Source organism: Acipenser ruthenus, chromosome 57 (assembly GCF_902713425.1).
Source record: "Acipenser ruthenus chromosome 57, fAciRut3.2 maternal haplotype, whole genome shotgun sequence".
NCBI classification, from domain to species: domain Eukaryota; kingdom Metazoa; phylum Chordata; class Actinopteri; order Acipenseriformes; family Acipenseridae; genus Acipenser; species Acipenser ruthenus.
Genome location: NC_081245.1, coordinates 3360522 through 3376831, shown reverse-complemented (window position 1 = coordinate 3376831; position 16310 = coordinate 3360522). Strand labels below are relative to the sequence as shown.

The window sequence follows — 16310 nt, the reverse complement described above, 5'->3', positions numbered from 1 at the left end:
ACGTTTTCTGTCTTCCTTGGCTCGTATAGACTAGCCTGTAATTTCAGCAGTTCTAGATATCCACTTTGCTTGGAACTTTTTTGTTGGCTGTCCCTGGTTTACTACTGAAATAAACAAAGACAGAGCATGACAGGCAACAATGTTGTGCTTTTAGGAATAAATGTACACATTTAATACAAAAACAAAACCTAATTATTACCTGAATTACTACTAATCATGTGAACGACCCACATACGTTTTAGAAACTTCTGAAATGCATTCAAGGTACAGATGTCTCATCAGCTTTGCCCCAATAGGTGACTTTTAATGAGTGCACTTATGCCAAGAGACAACACATTGCTGATTGTTTTAACAAACATTTTATTAGGGCTGGTTTGGCATTTGATGGATCTATTATACAGATGTCGTCCGGTTCTGTTAAAACCAAGGATCAATCAGACATTGATTCTAATTTAGCTGAACAAAGACAGCAAAAGCTTACAGCATTTTATTTTCATACTATTAAAGCATACAAGGTACTTAAACTATTACTGTGCCTATATCAGAAAAAAATCAGCTGACCCAGATGGACTGGAGCCATATTTTTAAAGGTAGCAACATGGATTATTGCACAACCATGAGCCGATCTATATAATCTCTTATTTCAAATACAATCCCATCAATTTAGAAATCTGCACATGTTGTCCCTATTTGAACGGTGACCATTCAAACTTCAACAGTTACAGACCAATATTTGTACTTCCAGTTTTTGCAAAAGTATTTGAGAGTTTAGTAAACAACAGCTAAAGATTCTTAAAACAGAATAATATCATAGCAGCTCACCAGCCTGGATTTCATTCAAAACACAGCACACAAACTGGAGTTCTCAAGGTGTTTAATGATATATCACATGCTCTGGATACTGGTAAATTCATAGGTGTTTTGTTGCTGGATTACTTTGATTCTGTTCATCATACAATTCTGTGTAAAACATCAGGTTTAGGATTTAGTGAGAGGGCTGTGGATTGGTTCAAGGATTAGCTAAGCAATCGAACACAAGCAATACGATCTGATGAGATTATTTCCACACTTCAGCCTCTATGTCGGGGGGGGGGGGGTGTACCTCAGGGGTTCATTCCTTGGACCAATCCTTTTTATCCTCTATGTAAATGACCTGAGATCTGACATGGGTAATACTAATGTACATGTATATCTTTTGTATACGGCAGGATTCTCAGCACAGGCAGTACAGGGGGGTTTGCAGGCTGCATTTAATATTGTACAGCAGACTTTTCCAAGACAAAAACAATTATTATTTTTTTTTTTTTAAATCGTCCTTTTGTGGTCCGGGAGTAGTGACAGGAGGTATCCATGTTAGATTTGCAGTACCGTTTCCAGTGGTAACAAAGATGTTTGCATTTTGAAATACTCAGACAGTGGCATAAAAAGGACACCCGATGCCCAGGCAGTGGACTTCAGTGTTTCCTTTTCTTTTTCTATGTCCAGAAGCTGTGCTTCGGTAAGTTCAATGCCTAGCAGCATTACTTTTTTTTTCGCCACTTGAATAAGTGTTGCTGTCTGATTCAGACTCACCCAAAATCTCATCGAGTTTGGTTTCCCAAAAGATCAAATTTGACAAACCTCATCAGTCATCTTTATTGCAAATTTAAATATGGCTACTGTTTTTTTCAAAATTATACATTAAATGTGCTTAGTCATGTAAATAAATTTAAATATGGCTACCGTTTTTTTTCCAAAATTCTGGTGCGTATGAATATCTACAAGTGATTCGCCCGTTAGTGAAAGAAAGTTTCAATCCAAGGGAATACGCTGTAATATTTACTCCCCCATGTGACCTGTTTTGACCAATCAGGATAGAGTATGTAAAAAACCCCATATATATATATATATATATATATATATATATATATATATATAATCTATCTCAACAACACCTCCAGCACACTAAATTCAGCTCCTTGTTATATTTATTAATCTGGTTATTTAGAGTTTCTCTTGCAGCACTTTAATACAAATGCATGAAAAGGATCAGGCAACACATCCTGAGAACAACTACAGTGCAACACAGACTTTCCTGTGTTTAAAAAGGAGGGTATATCATGTGCACAAGGTCTTTCAAGAAGTTTTTTTCTGTTTATTTTGGATTCACTTCATGCAAGGGAAACACAACATGTGAAGGGACTATTTCTGGAGTAATTATTTCAACTATTTTGTAAAGCAGAATATGTGGATGATGTGTCCAATGAGTTGTCCACTACAGTTTAAGATGGTGTCCTCTAGATGTTATCTAAAATAAAATACTTAAAACAAAATTAATTATTTGAATAAAAATTCCAAAAGGGAGCTGTGACAGGGAGAGTCCTGTCGCTATTTCTTGCGTGGATGTGTGCAGCTGGGACGCAGAAGAGAAGATGTGTTGCTAGGCAACCAGTTGAGCAGGTAGGCTTGCCCGGTGCTGAGCTAATCAAGAGGTGCTGATTGGCTGGGGGGCGTGCCCGGGGAGGCTGTGCACAGGCATCTGCACCACAGCTCGAGGCGAATGCACCGCCATGCTACACAGAGGGGTGCTTTGTTGATATCAAGGACAGCGTGCGCTCCACAGGATTAATTAATACGGAACCCTTCAACTGCAAGATGGTGCCTGTGAAGGCTTGGCCCAGCCAAGACCGTCACAGTGACCCGGAGTTGCTGGGAGGCCGGGACTTCGGGAGCAACAGTAGTACGTTAGTTTAGGGGATGTTAATCCCAAACAGTATAGAGAGGGTTTCGTAGTGTAGTAGGTTCCTGGAGCTGGACAACAAAAGTATTGTTTGAGGTGTGAAGTTAAGAACTGACCAAAACTTAGCACTGACTTGAAAGAGCTAGACTTGGTCACTAGTGGGGAGTTACATATAATAATCGCGACATGTTCAAACTAAGGGACTCATAGATTTCATAGCTTACTAATGTCACATAACACTATTTATCAAGCAAGTTTATCATTTTGTTTTCAGTAAATATTTTTGTATTTTAGTGAACTGTACTCCTGGTGTTTAGTTGTCCTCAAGTGGCTGAAATTCTGTGAATTTTCTCGTGTCCTTCAAGACCCTGTAACTGACCGAACATCTTCCTACATTCAGTGCAGGGATAGGGCTTCACTATTCTGTGAATTTCATGGTGTCTTTTAAGGTTTGATAAGTGACTGAAACTCTTCAGACATTCACTGCATTGATTAGATTTATTTTTTGTGAGTCCGCTGGTGGTTTTTCAAGGAAATTAAATATGCAAAACTCTTCCCACATTTAGCACAGTGATAAGGTTTCTCTCTTGTGTGAATGCGCTGGTGTGACTGAAGATGTCCTAACTGTGTGAATCTCTTCCCACACTCAGTGCAGTGATAAGGCTTCTCTCCTGTATGAAGACGCTGGTGTCTTTTAAGATTTTGTAACTGTGTGAAACTCCTCCCACACTCATTGCAGTGATAAGGTTTATCTCCTGTGTGAACGCGCTGGTGGATTTTAAGCTGTGAGAAACGACTGAAGCTCTTCCCACAATCAGCACAGAGAAACAGAGTCCTTCCTGAGAGATTCACTTTAGCAGCTAGAGAAAAAAAGAGAGGAGACAAAGGTTATTGTAGAGCATTCTTACACATTAGCTCTTCTGCAAGGCTTCCCCTCATAACCATGAACACAATAGAGTGAACTCTGATGAGAATACAGTCAAACCCATTCAATATCACTCCTGTTAATACCAGCCTCCTTTTATTATTACCACATTTAAATTTGCCATGAAGAATATGATGGGTGTGAATAAGGAGAAATGCTTGAGAATATCCCTTTGATTATTAACACAGTCCGGTTAATATCACTCACATGTACCAGTCACTGATTTCCACCCCACTTAATATCGCTTTGAGGAATGAAAGTATAAGGTTTACATGCAAGTGCTGTATTGAAATGTTTCTTCTGGTGACACTTACAACCCGACTGGATTTGGCATCACCCATTGATGAGACATGTGATCCCAGCAACACTATAAAGCTGTGGGAGCAGCACAACTGCACACAGTCTACCAGAAACAGGGACATGCAAAAATTTAATAGAATTCAAAGCAGGGATAACAGTGGGTGCACAGCTAGCAGATGTCACAGCAGCAAGGACAGTTATGTTGCAACTTGCAGGCCGTTGACATAGTGGTTAGGATAAATTGAGCTGGAATTACCAAAAATGTTGATCTTCAGCACACATTTAGTAACTCATTTCTGGAACATGAATAGTCAGCGCGATTACCTCTAAATCCCAGTTCACATTCAGGTGGACAATCATCACCCAGGCTGGATCCCAGCTTCTTGTTCTCCTCAAGTGTACAGACATTGTTTTCAGTAGGAACTTCCTCTGAGATGGGGACACAATCCTGTTCTAAGAATTCCTCTTTAATAGGAACACATTCCAGTCGAGGGACCTCTTCATCTTTAACAAATGTCAGCTCTGTAATCTGCTTTAGACTTGCACACCACTCCCGATCAAAGGACTCCTCTTGTGGGTAAACTGCTTCTATCCTTGGACCCTCCTGTGCTTCAGATTTAGGCACAGCATGGCTCTCTGTGGGATCTGTGTGAAAGAAAATTGTACAAAATTATAACTCACTTACCAGCCAGGTTCCTCTACAAAGCCAGCCCTTGTCAGTATTATACTGAGAGATGTAATTGGGTCATTCAGGTGGAACAATTTGAGGTGATTTTTTTAATGTATTTATTTATTTTTGAACTAGTGGGTCAAGTTACTTTACCCTGATCTGGGAATGAGGTTGGATCCAAGGTAGAGGGGTGATCAATGCCTCACATTGAAGCTGAAATACATTTATAAAAAAAAAAAAAAATACAAGAAAATAAAAAAAAAATACATTTCACCCCACCCACATGTTTTATATTTTTGTGTTGTTAACTCTTTAGCATCCACCCAATGTTAAATAAGGTCCTACTTGTGTATTTCCGGTAAAGGACCATGTAAGGAGATAGCTGTGAATGCGAGTGTTTTGTTACTGCAGCGCTGTAAGGCAGACCTACACCTTTGGTGCAGTAAACAAACGTTAACACAAAATCTTTACAAAATAAGAGAAATGGCGACATCGAAGGCACAAGGGCCTATTTTCTGATAAATATATATTTGTTTTTCGTGTTTGTGGATCAGATGCTCAAGACAAGAGCTGTTAGGGTTATGCTGCCATGGTCGCCACCATGCTGGTCATTCAAGCCACAGTGAACACAGTGAACAGCGCCATCGTGTGCCACGTGATCAGGGTCTCCGGGATGAATCATTTGTTTTCTTTTTGCACGTTTTCAATTAATCATTTGTTTGTTTGCTTTTGGTCCCTTCTGGATATATTACTATAATTCCTCTATTACCCAATTTGTTAAAAAAAAAGGATGTCCGTGTTCCCTACATGTTGAAGTTTCATTGCACACTGTCAGATCTGAGCTGGCCATGCTAAAATATTTTAACAAACCACATCTCTCTTTTTCTGTGGTTTTTGTCCACTCTGTATAGAACAGGGTGAGTTTCAGACTACTTCACTTTTTTATGGAAGTCTAGTGTGTGCACATCCATTTCCTGTATGACATGTAACTGTAACCCTTACAGTTAGAGTTATTGCCACAAATCTAACAAAAGTTAAAAAAAAATAAAACAGACGAAAATAGCGCAGACCATAAAACGTACAACTCCTGTCAACCTCCTGTGTTATTTGCCTTGATCAGGAATTGTATCAAAGTAAACCCCTCTAAATTATCTCTGTGTGTTAGACTGGAATTTTAAAAGCATTGTCTTTTCAACCTTTATACTTTTCATTTACAAAAATATTCTGTATATACCCTGTACGACACAAAAATAGGAGGAGTGGCAGACACTGTTGAAGCAGCAAAGGTCATTCAAAATGATCTAGACCGCATTCAAAATTGGGCAGACACATGGCAAATGAAATTTAATAGAGAAAAGTGTAAAGTATTGCATGCGGGCAATAAAAATGTGCATTATAAATATCATATGGGAGATAGTGAAATTGAAGAAGGGAACTATGAAAAAGACCTAGGAGTTTATGTTGACTCAGAAATGTCTTCATCTAGACAATGTGGGGAAGCTATAAAAAAGGCTAACAAGATGCTTGGATATATTGTGAGAAGTGTTGAATTTAAATCAAGAGAAGTAATGTTAAAACTCTACAATGCATTAGTAAGACCTCACCTAGAATATTGTGTTCAGTTCTGGTCACCTCGTTACAAAAAGGATATTGCTGCTCTCGAAAGAGTGCAAAGAAGAGCAACCAGAATGATCCCGGGTTTAAAAGGCATGTCGTATGCAGACAGGCTAAAAGAATTGAATCTATTCAGTCTTGAACAAAGAAGACTACGCGGCGATCTGATTCAAACATTCAAAATCCTAAAAGGTATAGACAATGTCAATCCAGGGGACTTCTTTGACTTGAAAAAAGAAAAAAAGGACCAGGGGTCATAAATGGAGATTAGATAAAGGGGCATTCAGAACAGAAAATAGGAGGCACTTTTTTACACAGAGAATTGTGAGGGTCTGGAACCAACTCCCCAGTAATGTTGTTGAAGCTGACACCCTGGGATCCTTCAAGAAGCTGCTTGATGAGATTCTGGGATCAATAAGCTACTAACAACCAAACGAGCAAGATGGGCTGAATGGCCTCCTCTCGTTTGTAAACTTTCTTATGTTCTTCTTATGTTCTTATGTCGTTGTTTTTAAATTGTTTACAGAGGGTGGTAAGGTGAATTGACTCCAGGACTAAATGCCAGGAACTGTATTTTACTGTTTTTCGTGGTAGAATTATTAAAATAAAACAAAAAAATGTATGAATATTTGACTAATCATGCATTCATCATGTGATTTATTTTCATGTGCAATGTTAAAATGTTTTACCTTTTTATACAAATTGTACAGGAATTTGTATGACCACTTCTCAATACAGTCGAGTGGAAATTAAGTTGTAATATAGTCAGGGGTTCACGTAAATTTTAACATTAGGGGTCAACATCCAGATCCCTGTCTAGCTCAACCCCCTCCTCCAACAGTTCAAACAATTGGGATGGCAGTGTCAGAGACCACAACAATAGTTTCTGGAAGTTAAAGTTAAGTAGGAGTCCAGATTGCTGGTTATTACAATTTTTAACAGATCATCACGCAGTCTTTTTTTTATTTCGATACTCTTATCACCATACCCTGGGCATTCAAAAGCAAAAACCCAAACACTCTGTGCCTTTATTAAATGTTGTTGAACATGTTAGCTTAACGGCACAACAGTGTTTAAGGATATTACTTAAGTAAAATGGTTAAGTAATTTTTTTTTTTTTTTTTTTTTAAACTCTGACATCGACACCTCCTCACCCCCCGCTCAGTTTGGGGAAGCGAAGCGTCAGTGAGCTTCCTTAATGCCACCACCCGTAACTGCATCCCGTGGGTTCAATCCCAGGTGGGGGACACTGCTGCTGTACCCTTGAGCAAGGTACTTTACCTAGATTGCTCCAGTAAAAACCCAACTGTATAAATGGGTAATTGTATGTAAAAGATAATGTGATATCTTGTAACAATTGTAAGTCGCCCTGGATAAGGGTGTCTGCTAAGAAATAAATAATAATAATAATAATAATAATAATAATAATAATAATAATAATAATAATAATAATATAGCTCGAGTTGTTTTTACACTAGAGAGAGGCAAGCCGAGCTGAGAGGCGTCACACATAACGAACGTGCCGAGTCTAAAGTGTATGATGCATTACGCAGTGTTTAAAGTGGTTTAAAAAAGGTGCCGGTAAGCACAAAAATTTTAAAAGAAATCAGCGTGGGTTGGATGATTTTACCACATTCAGCAAGAGCTATGGATTATGTGTTGTTTTTAAATCTACAATATGTTAAGGTTTTTTTAAAGGACATGTTTAGTGTTTTAATGTTATACATACACACAACGAAAACATCAAATTGTCAATTGTTTTTAGATTTAAGAATTGTTTTTATTACCGTGTTCAAAATGAAACCGTATATATATTTTGTCTTCAATGATAAAGAACGAGACGTTTGTGAATGGTTGTTTGAGTAGCCTTCTACAGCAGGGCTCCTTTAAAAAAAATAAACAAAGAAACCAGAGTTGAAAGGTCACAGCGCACACCTCTACAGCGTCCATAAAATGGGTTATCAGAAAGCTCAGAAAAAAAGACTGAAAAACAGATAAACCTCTCTTTCATCTAAAGTTTGCAGGAAATAAAAAATATGTTCAACGGCACTCGAAGTATTTCTTTTTTTAGCCATGTTTAGTTTTGGAGAAAATATTCGTTTTCAAAAGACTACTTGGGTAGACTGCATTGTGTGAAAAGTTTCAAGAAATAAAATCTAAGTGTGCGCAAGCCCACTTTGTTTAAAAAATAAATTAGCAGGCGCTGTGTGTATACAAGGATCACAACCAGGAGTTTACAGTAACATACACAGGTAGAAAGCAAGCACTGTGCATGTACATGTGTCAAAAGGGAAGACACAACTTTCAACAGTGAAGACGTACAGACTGCTTTAAATATTTATATCTGCAGTTTATGAATACATTTTCTCGTTTCGAATGCTTGACTCCAGTGCTTGCATCCCAAGCCTTCACTTTCCTCTTGTCTACATCAAGTCAGCCATTGTTTCTCACTTTTTCTTAGAATGACGCTTGAGTGTGATGATGAAATGCAATAACCCCACCCACAGCCTGCTTCGGAGTTTCACGGTACGGGTCGGCTCGGCTCAGGTCGGGTACCTTGCTAGTGGAAAACCATCCATTTTTATTTTATTTTATTTTTTTATGTATTACACGTATTGTATGCCAATCAAATTAGCTTATTGTTATCGTGGATTTAAAACAAACATGCATGCAAAATAAATAGAATCGCGTTTCATCTGCAGTGTTACTCACTCCTGCTGAATGAATATTTACTGAACCCCAATTACAGTAACAGTTATACAGCTCTTATAAACGTTACCATAGAGAAATGCATTGCAAACTTAATGCTGCACATTGAAGCAGTGAGGTATGGTACAGCATATTAAAACATGATAAATGCACAGGATATCTAGTGAAAAAAGTATCACACCTTAAGGCACAAAGTGCAGTGTTTGACAAATACACACAGGTATTGCCTTGTTTAAAAATACAAGAGTATTGTTGCAGTGTGTTGTCTCCACCACCATCGGTTATTTACAAGCCACAGTTTACTCAATACAATATATCACTTTACCAGAATGACAGCCATTCAAGTCTCTTAATTTAGACTGGGCAAGGTTTACCAATATAGACAAGTACTTTCTTGTAGTTTGTAGAATACGCATTTAAATCTTAAATGGGTCAACTGCACTGAACTGAAAGCAGCGTACTAACTGGGGATGATCCCGGGGTTAGTACGCAGCTCCGTACTATACTAGTGCGCAAGTTAAATACCAATTGCAACAAACTTGGCGGCTTAAGTTAGTCCCCAGCTGCGTACTAAAAAAGGTCTCAATTGCAATAAACCCAAAAATAACTGCTGCTGCCCTCTAGAGGATAGTAAGTACAGGGCTAACTTAGTCTAACTCTTGCTATGGACTAAGAATTTTAGTATCGTACTAAGTGGAATAGTGGAAGACATGTGAAAGTCCCAGAATGTACTGGCAGTTTAATTTTGCTTAAATAATAATGTGTGCATATAATACACACATATATATGTTGTCACTATATTTGAAGCATCTGCTGCCTGTACGGATATTGTAACAGTAAAATAAAATTACATTACGACTACAATACTGTTAACACCTAATAATGAAGAAAATGTCAGCAGCATTACAGTCATGCATGTAGAGCCTGTAGTGTGCGATAGTAGCTTTCACATTTGAGAGACATATTTATTTATTTTATTTATTTATTTATTTGGGGGGGGGGGGGGGGCAGCAAGTCTTTTCATTCCCTTTAATTTGAGGGGACTCGACACTGGTGGTTCTTAGGGGCGAGCAGGGATATTGAGGAGTAGGGACACAGTGGGTAGAATGTGAGTTAAGTGTTATTTTACGTAGTAGGACCTGGGGGCACATTGACAAATAAAATAAACCAGTACTCTTCTCAGGGTGTTTCTAGAAGTGATTATCTATGATACTTCTTCGGAATACCACCCCTTCCCTGTTTTGTACTCGTTGTGGTCCAATGTGTTGACCACGGTTAGTTATCCTTTACTCCCTTTAAAACAGCCTGGGCCGCACTGCACGAGCTGCAGCTGTCTGTATCATGTATAAAGCTAATGTTGTAATCAAAAACAGAATTCAAAATTAAACCAGCTTTGCTAGTTTATTTCATGGCGTTGCACTTGGTTGAGTATTTTACAGGCAGTCCGTGTGCCCTGATATGGAGTATTTTACCATGCATATATATATATATATATATATATTAAATAAAAAAATGATTATGTGCACACATATAAATATATGTTAGAGACGAATTAATATTTATGAATAAATGTCGGCCTATTTGTAACATTGTAAAAATGATTATTAGCTCATAATATCGTAAAATACATACATTACTGTTACAAATATTTCAAATGTTCTGATTCAGAGCCACCCCGCCTTGCACCAGGTCTGGCACCCTGTAAAAGGATGAAGCGGTTCTGATAATGAATGAATGAAAGAATGATTCAGAGCCCCCTTCAGTTCCTGTTTGGTAACAACAACAACAGTGCTTGATCCTTAGTACCGTACTAAAGCTGGTGATCAGCTAGTCTCCAACTTGTTTTTTCGATGCAATTGGTACTCACTTAGTACACAGCTGGGGGTGATCCCGAGATAGCACCATACTAGCTACTACGCAGCTCCGTATTAACGCTGCAAGTTCGTTGCAATTGACCCAATTAGTCTAGGTGAGATTTACAAACATAAACGCGTACTTTCTTATAGTACGGAGAATTAATTAGACTGGTATACTATTAGGACAATAGAGTGGAGTTATTACCCATAAAGGCACTTTAAAAAGTGTCTTAAAAGAGAAATTCTAACCAAGACATCACCAATAAAATTGACTAAAAAATTATTTAAAGAGTTGGGCGGACCAAAAAGATCAACCTTACCTTGAAATAATCCCTGGTTCTCGTTCCTTTGAAAGTCTTGTTCATTGCAGTCGGGGTTCATGTTTCTGAGAGGTTGTTTAATGTCTGCATCTGCAGCGTTCATGCATTCCCGCACTGCTTTCAACTCGCTCTCTGATATTTCCAATCTCAGCTTCAGACTTTCATTCTCTTTCTCCTTTCCAGCCATTTCCATTCGGAATTCAGTGAATTTGCCGCCGACAACTTTTGTGATTTGGCACAAGACGGTGTCTACAGCCGCTTTCACTGCGTGCTCGATGGTAGAGGCGAGCTCGTCTTGAAAGAACGACACGGAGACGCTGACCTCCATCTTCACTGACTGTGTTAGCTTGAGACTCGCGTAACGGAATCCTCTTTACTTTTAATTTACTATTTGTTTTAAGAATTCCCGTTCATATAAAATCAGCACTTCTGGAGCGATAATGAAGGAAAACAAACAGCAGACTCGTTTTACTTTTCCAAGGAGTAACTTTTGCGCTCCAGTCTGTCTGAGTTCTTAAATAAAACAGAAAAAGGGACTCTTTGTTTCAGAACTCAATACAGGTAATAAACGAACAAAAATAAACATAACTCATTAGGAAACAGTTGTACTCAACCTAAATCCTTTAGACAGCAGGTAATACACTGTTGTGCTGTCAGCACTGTCTGCAGCCACCTCTATCTCTCCAGCATAAACAAACCAACGCTTCAATTTCCTGGAACGAAATAAAAGCGTCAACAGCAGTGGGCGTGTCTGGTTGTAATCTTCGCATATTATTGGCTGCAGAAAGTCTCTGAACTCAGCTTGTGAAAGTGATTGGCTGACCTCCCTGTCGAAGCATGTCTGCATCACGATGAGAAGAGGCGGTTATGAAACTGGATACCAGTGTTCTCCATGTTGGCTCTGACTGCGTTGTGTTTTACTTTGTAATGTCCTATTGCGGTTTCGAAATGGCGCCAGTTTCGTCTTCTCTGCTTTGTACTGCGGGTGCTCAATGATCTTTGTAATCCAAAAGCTCTTGCTCGTGCTGCGAATGTGCGCGTTATTGTATTTTGTTTGTTTTATTAATGGATTGGACTGTTTTAGTTTCACGGGACAATTTTTGTCGCCGGTGTACTGCCACAATATGCCTCCCTGCCAGTAATTTGTGGCAGATATAATTGCCAAAATGTGCCACCTTCCCAGAAATTGCCACCCTTGTATTTTTTCTTGCGTTTTGTATGTGTATTTAATCTTAATGTTGATACGTTTGTTCTTTATCATCTCTGGATGCTTTACATGATTAAATACATAACCTTCACAGTAAAAAAAAACCCCATAAAATATAGTTAATTACTCTCTCTCTCTCTCTCTCTCTCCCTCTCTCTCTCTCTCTCTCTCTCTCTCTCTTCATCAAAATTTAAGAAATATGCATAATTATTTGTATGCAATATTAACCTTTAAACAAATGTATTTTATGGAATCCTTTTAAAACATGTTTTTAAAAAGCAATGTCGTTTCTTAGTATAATGTTGAACTATTATTTTTAAACGTTTTCTATTTTTGAATAAAAAGCCATTAGTTTTCAATGTCATTACCGTAACAGCATTGCCCTCTAGTGAAAATATTTCTTTGATTAGTGATCATGAAAAGAGATTGTATCATTTCTAACGTGGCCACACTTCAAGTGTCTGAAAATCATTGATTGGGTTTATTATTACGTCATTGCCGTAATATCCTATTCTGTTATGATTATATGTTTTACTAAACACATGATTATAGGTTAGAATTATTCCGTGATTTATATGTTCAAAGTTAGGTAAGGTCAGAATGTGCAGGCTTCATATTTTTACCAATTCATAAAAATGCTTAAAATTGTCATTACTGTGACAACTTATTTTTTTTCGGTAATGACGGAACTGTTACAGTAACGACACTTTTACAAATGCAGAATGACTAGGGGAGGGGCATTAATACCCTTTAACACTAGAAAAACCGGAGCGGTCTTTTTGACTGATCGCAATTTTTAGATGCATTTCTCTCCACTGATTTTGCAGCTAGGCATCTGTGCTTTTTTGACCTTTCCCAAATACATGTTTGTGGAAGGGTGGGGGTATTCACTGACACGGGAGACAGAAGCTGGTATTTGAGAACACCGCACAGGTGCCTAGTTTTATTTATTTATTTTATTTTTTATTTATTTTAGCCCGCAGAGGGTGCTGTTGTCTGTGGCCTGTATACCGGTAATGGTAATCAGGACCAAAGGGTTACCAACACAGGTATACACAGGAGCAATCACAGGTGCTCAATAATAATAATAAAAACCAAAGGCGAAATGAAAAGGGGAAACAAAACACAGTAATAAAACTATAAAACAAAGGTGCTGCTTAGTGCCCCACTGCCACTATGCCGGTCAGTTCGGGTCTCCGTCCTATGCCTGGCTGTTCTCTATACACTGGGGTGGCCAGTTTTCCCCGTATATCTACACACGTCCCCTCGGGTACGTAATAATTTATTTTAATTCTTGTTTGAGACGGGCTGTCTTCCTCAGCCGTGCTTGCCTGTTTCGTCCTCTCTTCAACCGCTGGCGTTCCTGCCTGGTCTTTATTTACACCGGCGTCTTATGGAAGCGTCACGGGGTATCCCGTTAGGCCACCCGAATGCATAACCAAGCGCAGTACTTACGGGCAGAGCAATCCCCGAAGGTCCGCCTCTCAACCAATTAGAGAGAGGGAAAGTCAACACACCCTCTTCCCCACCTCTCCGTGTCATCGCCATGACTGACAGGTGGGTCTTACGAGGTTGCTGCCCTCTTCCTGCAGAACCATGCATGCACCAGACAGTCAGCACAGATCTCCCCTGTTACAATGTATTAAACATCTCAAAGCATCAGTAGACCCAGGGTTGCAGAAACTTATGGAGAAGATAATACGTTATACCTAGGGGTCTACCTAAATCAAGATTTTGCGGAAACCGTGAAATTGAGGGGTCACCGCAAAATTCCCCTCTTAGGGGCCAATGCATGTACAAACAAGTACAGAGAGGAGAAAAAAAGAAACCTTGTTTAAATGAACTACTGCACAGTGCAAGCGGCGCAAACTATGTATCTTCCTTCTGTAGATAGCTCTTTTTTATTCCTTTGCCGTACTGTGCAGTAGGGGGTAGGACAAGGTTGGTGCTGCATTGTTTTGATTTAGTTTGCTAAAATATAGTTTTCAGCATTGGAGGTAAAATACCAGAAATGGATGACAAAAAAAGCAAAGTATATTTCGGCTGATGATCGTGTCAAGATATTTCCCAAAGAATCTGTACAAGCAGCCTGAAATAATTGTTTTGCATATCTTAATGTGTCTTTGGAGAAAATAGGATTGATCGCTATTTAGCTTCAGAATCACACATTAAACAAAAGGCTACTTCAGAGGCTGCTGAACAGAACGTAAAATAAACAGCTTTCAGAAACCAAACTGGAAAGTCAGCCCAGACGAAAAGTATTCCTGCCTGCAAGTTAAATCAGTACTAAAACGATCCAGCACAGCCACCTCGCTTCAACCTGCTGCTTACTTTTTCGCAGTTGGAATTTTAGACCCGAATAAAATTCAGGTCAAAAAAGTCCCCTGGGTCGACATTGTCTATACCTTTTAGGATTTTGAATGTTTGAATCAGATCACCACATAGTCTTCTTTGTTCAAGACTGAATAGATTCAATTCTTTTAGCCTGTCTGCATACAACATGCCTTTTAAACCCGGGATAATTCTGGCTGCTCTTCTTTGCACTCTTTCTAGAGCAGCAATATCCTTTTTGTAACGAGGTGACCAGAACTGAACACAATATTGTAGGTGAGGTCTTACTAATGCATTGTAAAGTTTTAACATTACTTCCCTTGATTTAAATTCTACACTTCTCACAATATATCCGAACATCTTGTTGGCCTTTTTTTATAGCATTCCCCACATTGTCTAGATGAAGACATTTCTGAGTCAACATAAACTCCTAGGTGTTTTTCATAGTTCCCTTCTTCAATTTCAGTATCTGCCTTCTACTTTAATTGATAGTCTTCAGTTCTGGCCAAGAAACTTAACTGAAGTGTGCAAAGATGTTTCCAATATTCTGTACAATGTGAGGGCTGTCACCAAATCTTCTGATAGATTTATTAATTAAAAGTCTTGCTGTAAGATTCCTTATAAGAATTAACAGGTATGATAACTTCCCCCCCTTTGTATCTGTATTCAATTTCACAAACAGACTGGTAACCGCTATGGGATCCAGTGTCTCAACATCAAACAAGCAGCAGAGATGAAGTCCTAGAAGGAACAAATGAGAGTCCGCAGCACTGCAGCTTCCAGACGAAGGGTGATAGAAAAGAAATAACTTTCTATTACTTTTTCATTAAGATTTCCATTACACGAGAGTAGATGTTAAAACTTCATGCTGATTTGAACTCGGCTCTCGCCAAGATAAGCACCAACTAAGACGTAGCTTTACAGTAAACTAATGTGATCCATATGTGTCTCCATCCATTTACGTTTCCTTCCATATGATGATGTAGATATCCTTCTGTCTGGTGTTAATGGCTGAAGTGTAATGCTGGCTCCAGGGATCAGATTATTTTGCCTCCCTGGCGCATCAGCACACACAACAGCTGCGATGCTGGCTCCGGGGATCAACCACAGTGCAGCGTCTGGATTGAGCTAAGTAGGGTACATCTCTGGGGTTTTCAAGTGGGCACCTTCCATCCTCAGTGTTTCGTCGACTAGCCCACGACACCTCAAGAGGGCTCGACGGTGATTCTGGTGTCCCAGCATCACCCCCCTCCGTCCTCCACTCAACTCGGCCCAGCTTACTTACCTGTACATCAGCGTTTCTTTCTTTCTATTGTGCTTGAGATCCCCAGCCAGAATCTTTCCGTCTCAACCACAGCCAGTTGCTGCTCCTCTCTGCTGCTAAACCTAATTACACCAATACCCCTGCTCACCACAGGTCTTATTGCCTCACATGTCCCATCAAGTATTACTTTCACATAAGAATTGCTACTTCATACCATGCTATCCTTTATAATCAACTGAAAACCGTTGTAACCTCAAGGCCATGCATCCTTGAGACACAAACTCCCTAAAACTTTCCAGTTTCACACACACAGCACACAATGTTGTGGACCAGCTTGTCCCAATGACAGGTTAGTTTCATAAAGCCATGTTCATTTGTCTTGACAGGATATTTAA

At 39.1% G+C, this 16310-nt stretch overlaps 1 protein-coding gene across 1 annotated transcript; it reads right to left on the bottom strand.

The window, feature by feature from the left end:
• Positions 1-358: 358 nt before the first annotated feature.
• On the bottom strand, positions 359-11441 carry LOC131724866 (zinc finger protein 239-like). The gene is made up of 3 exons (XM_059017843.1): positions 11114-11441; positions 4269-4589; positions 359-3579 (listed from the first exon to the last, which is right to left on the bottom strand). Exons 1-3 carry the CDS (start codon positions 11439-11441, stop codon positions 3218-3220), a joined length of 1011 nt encoding a protein of 336 aa, XP_058873826.1. The 3' UTR covers positions 359-3217.
• Between the last annotated feature and the right edge of the window lie 4869 nt (positions 11442-16310).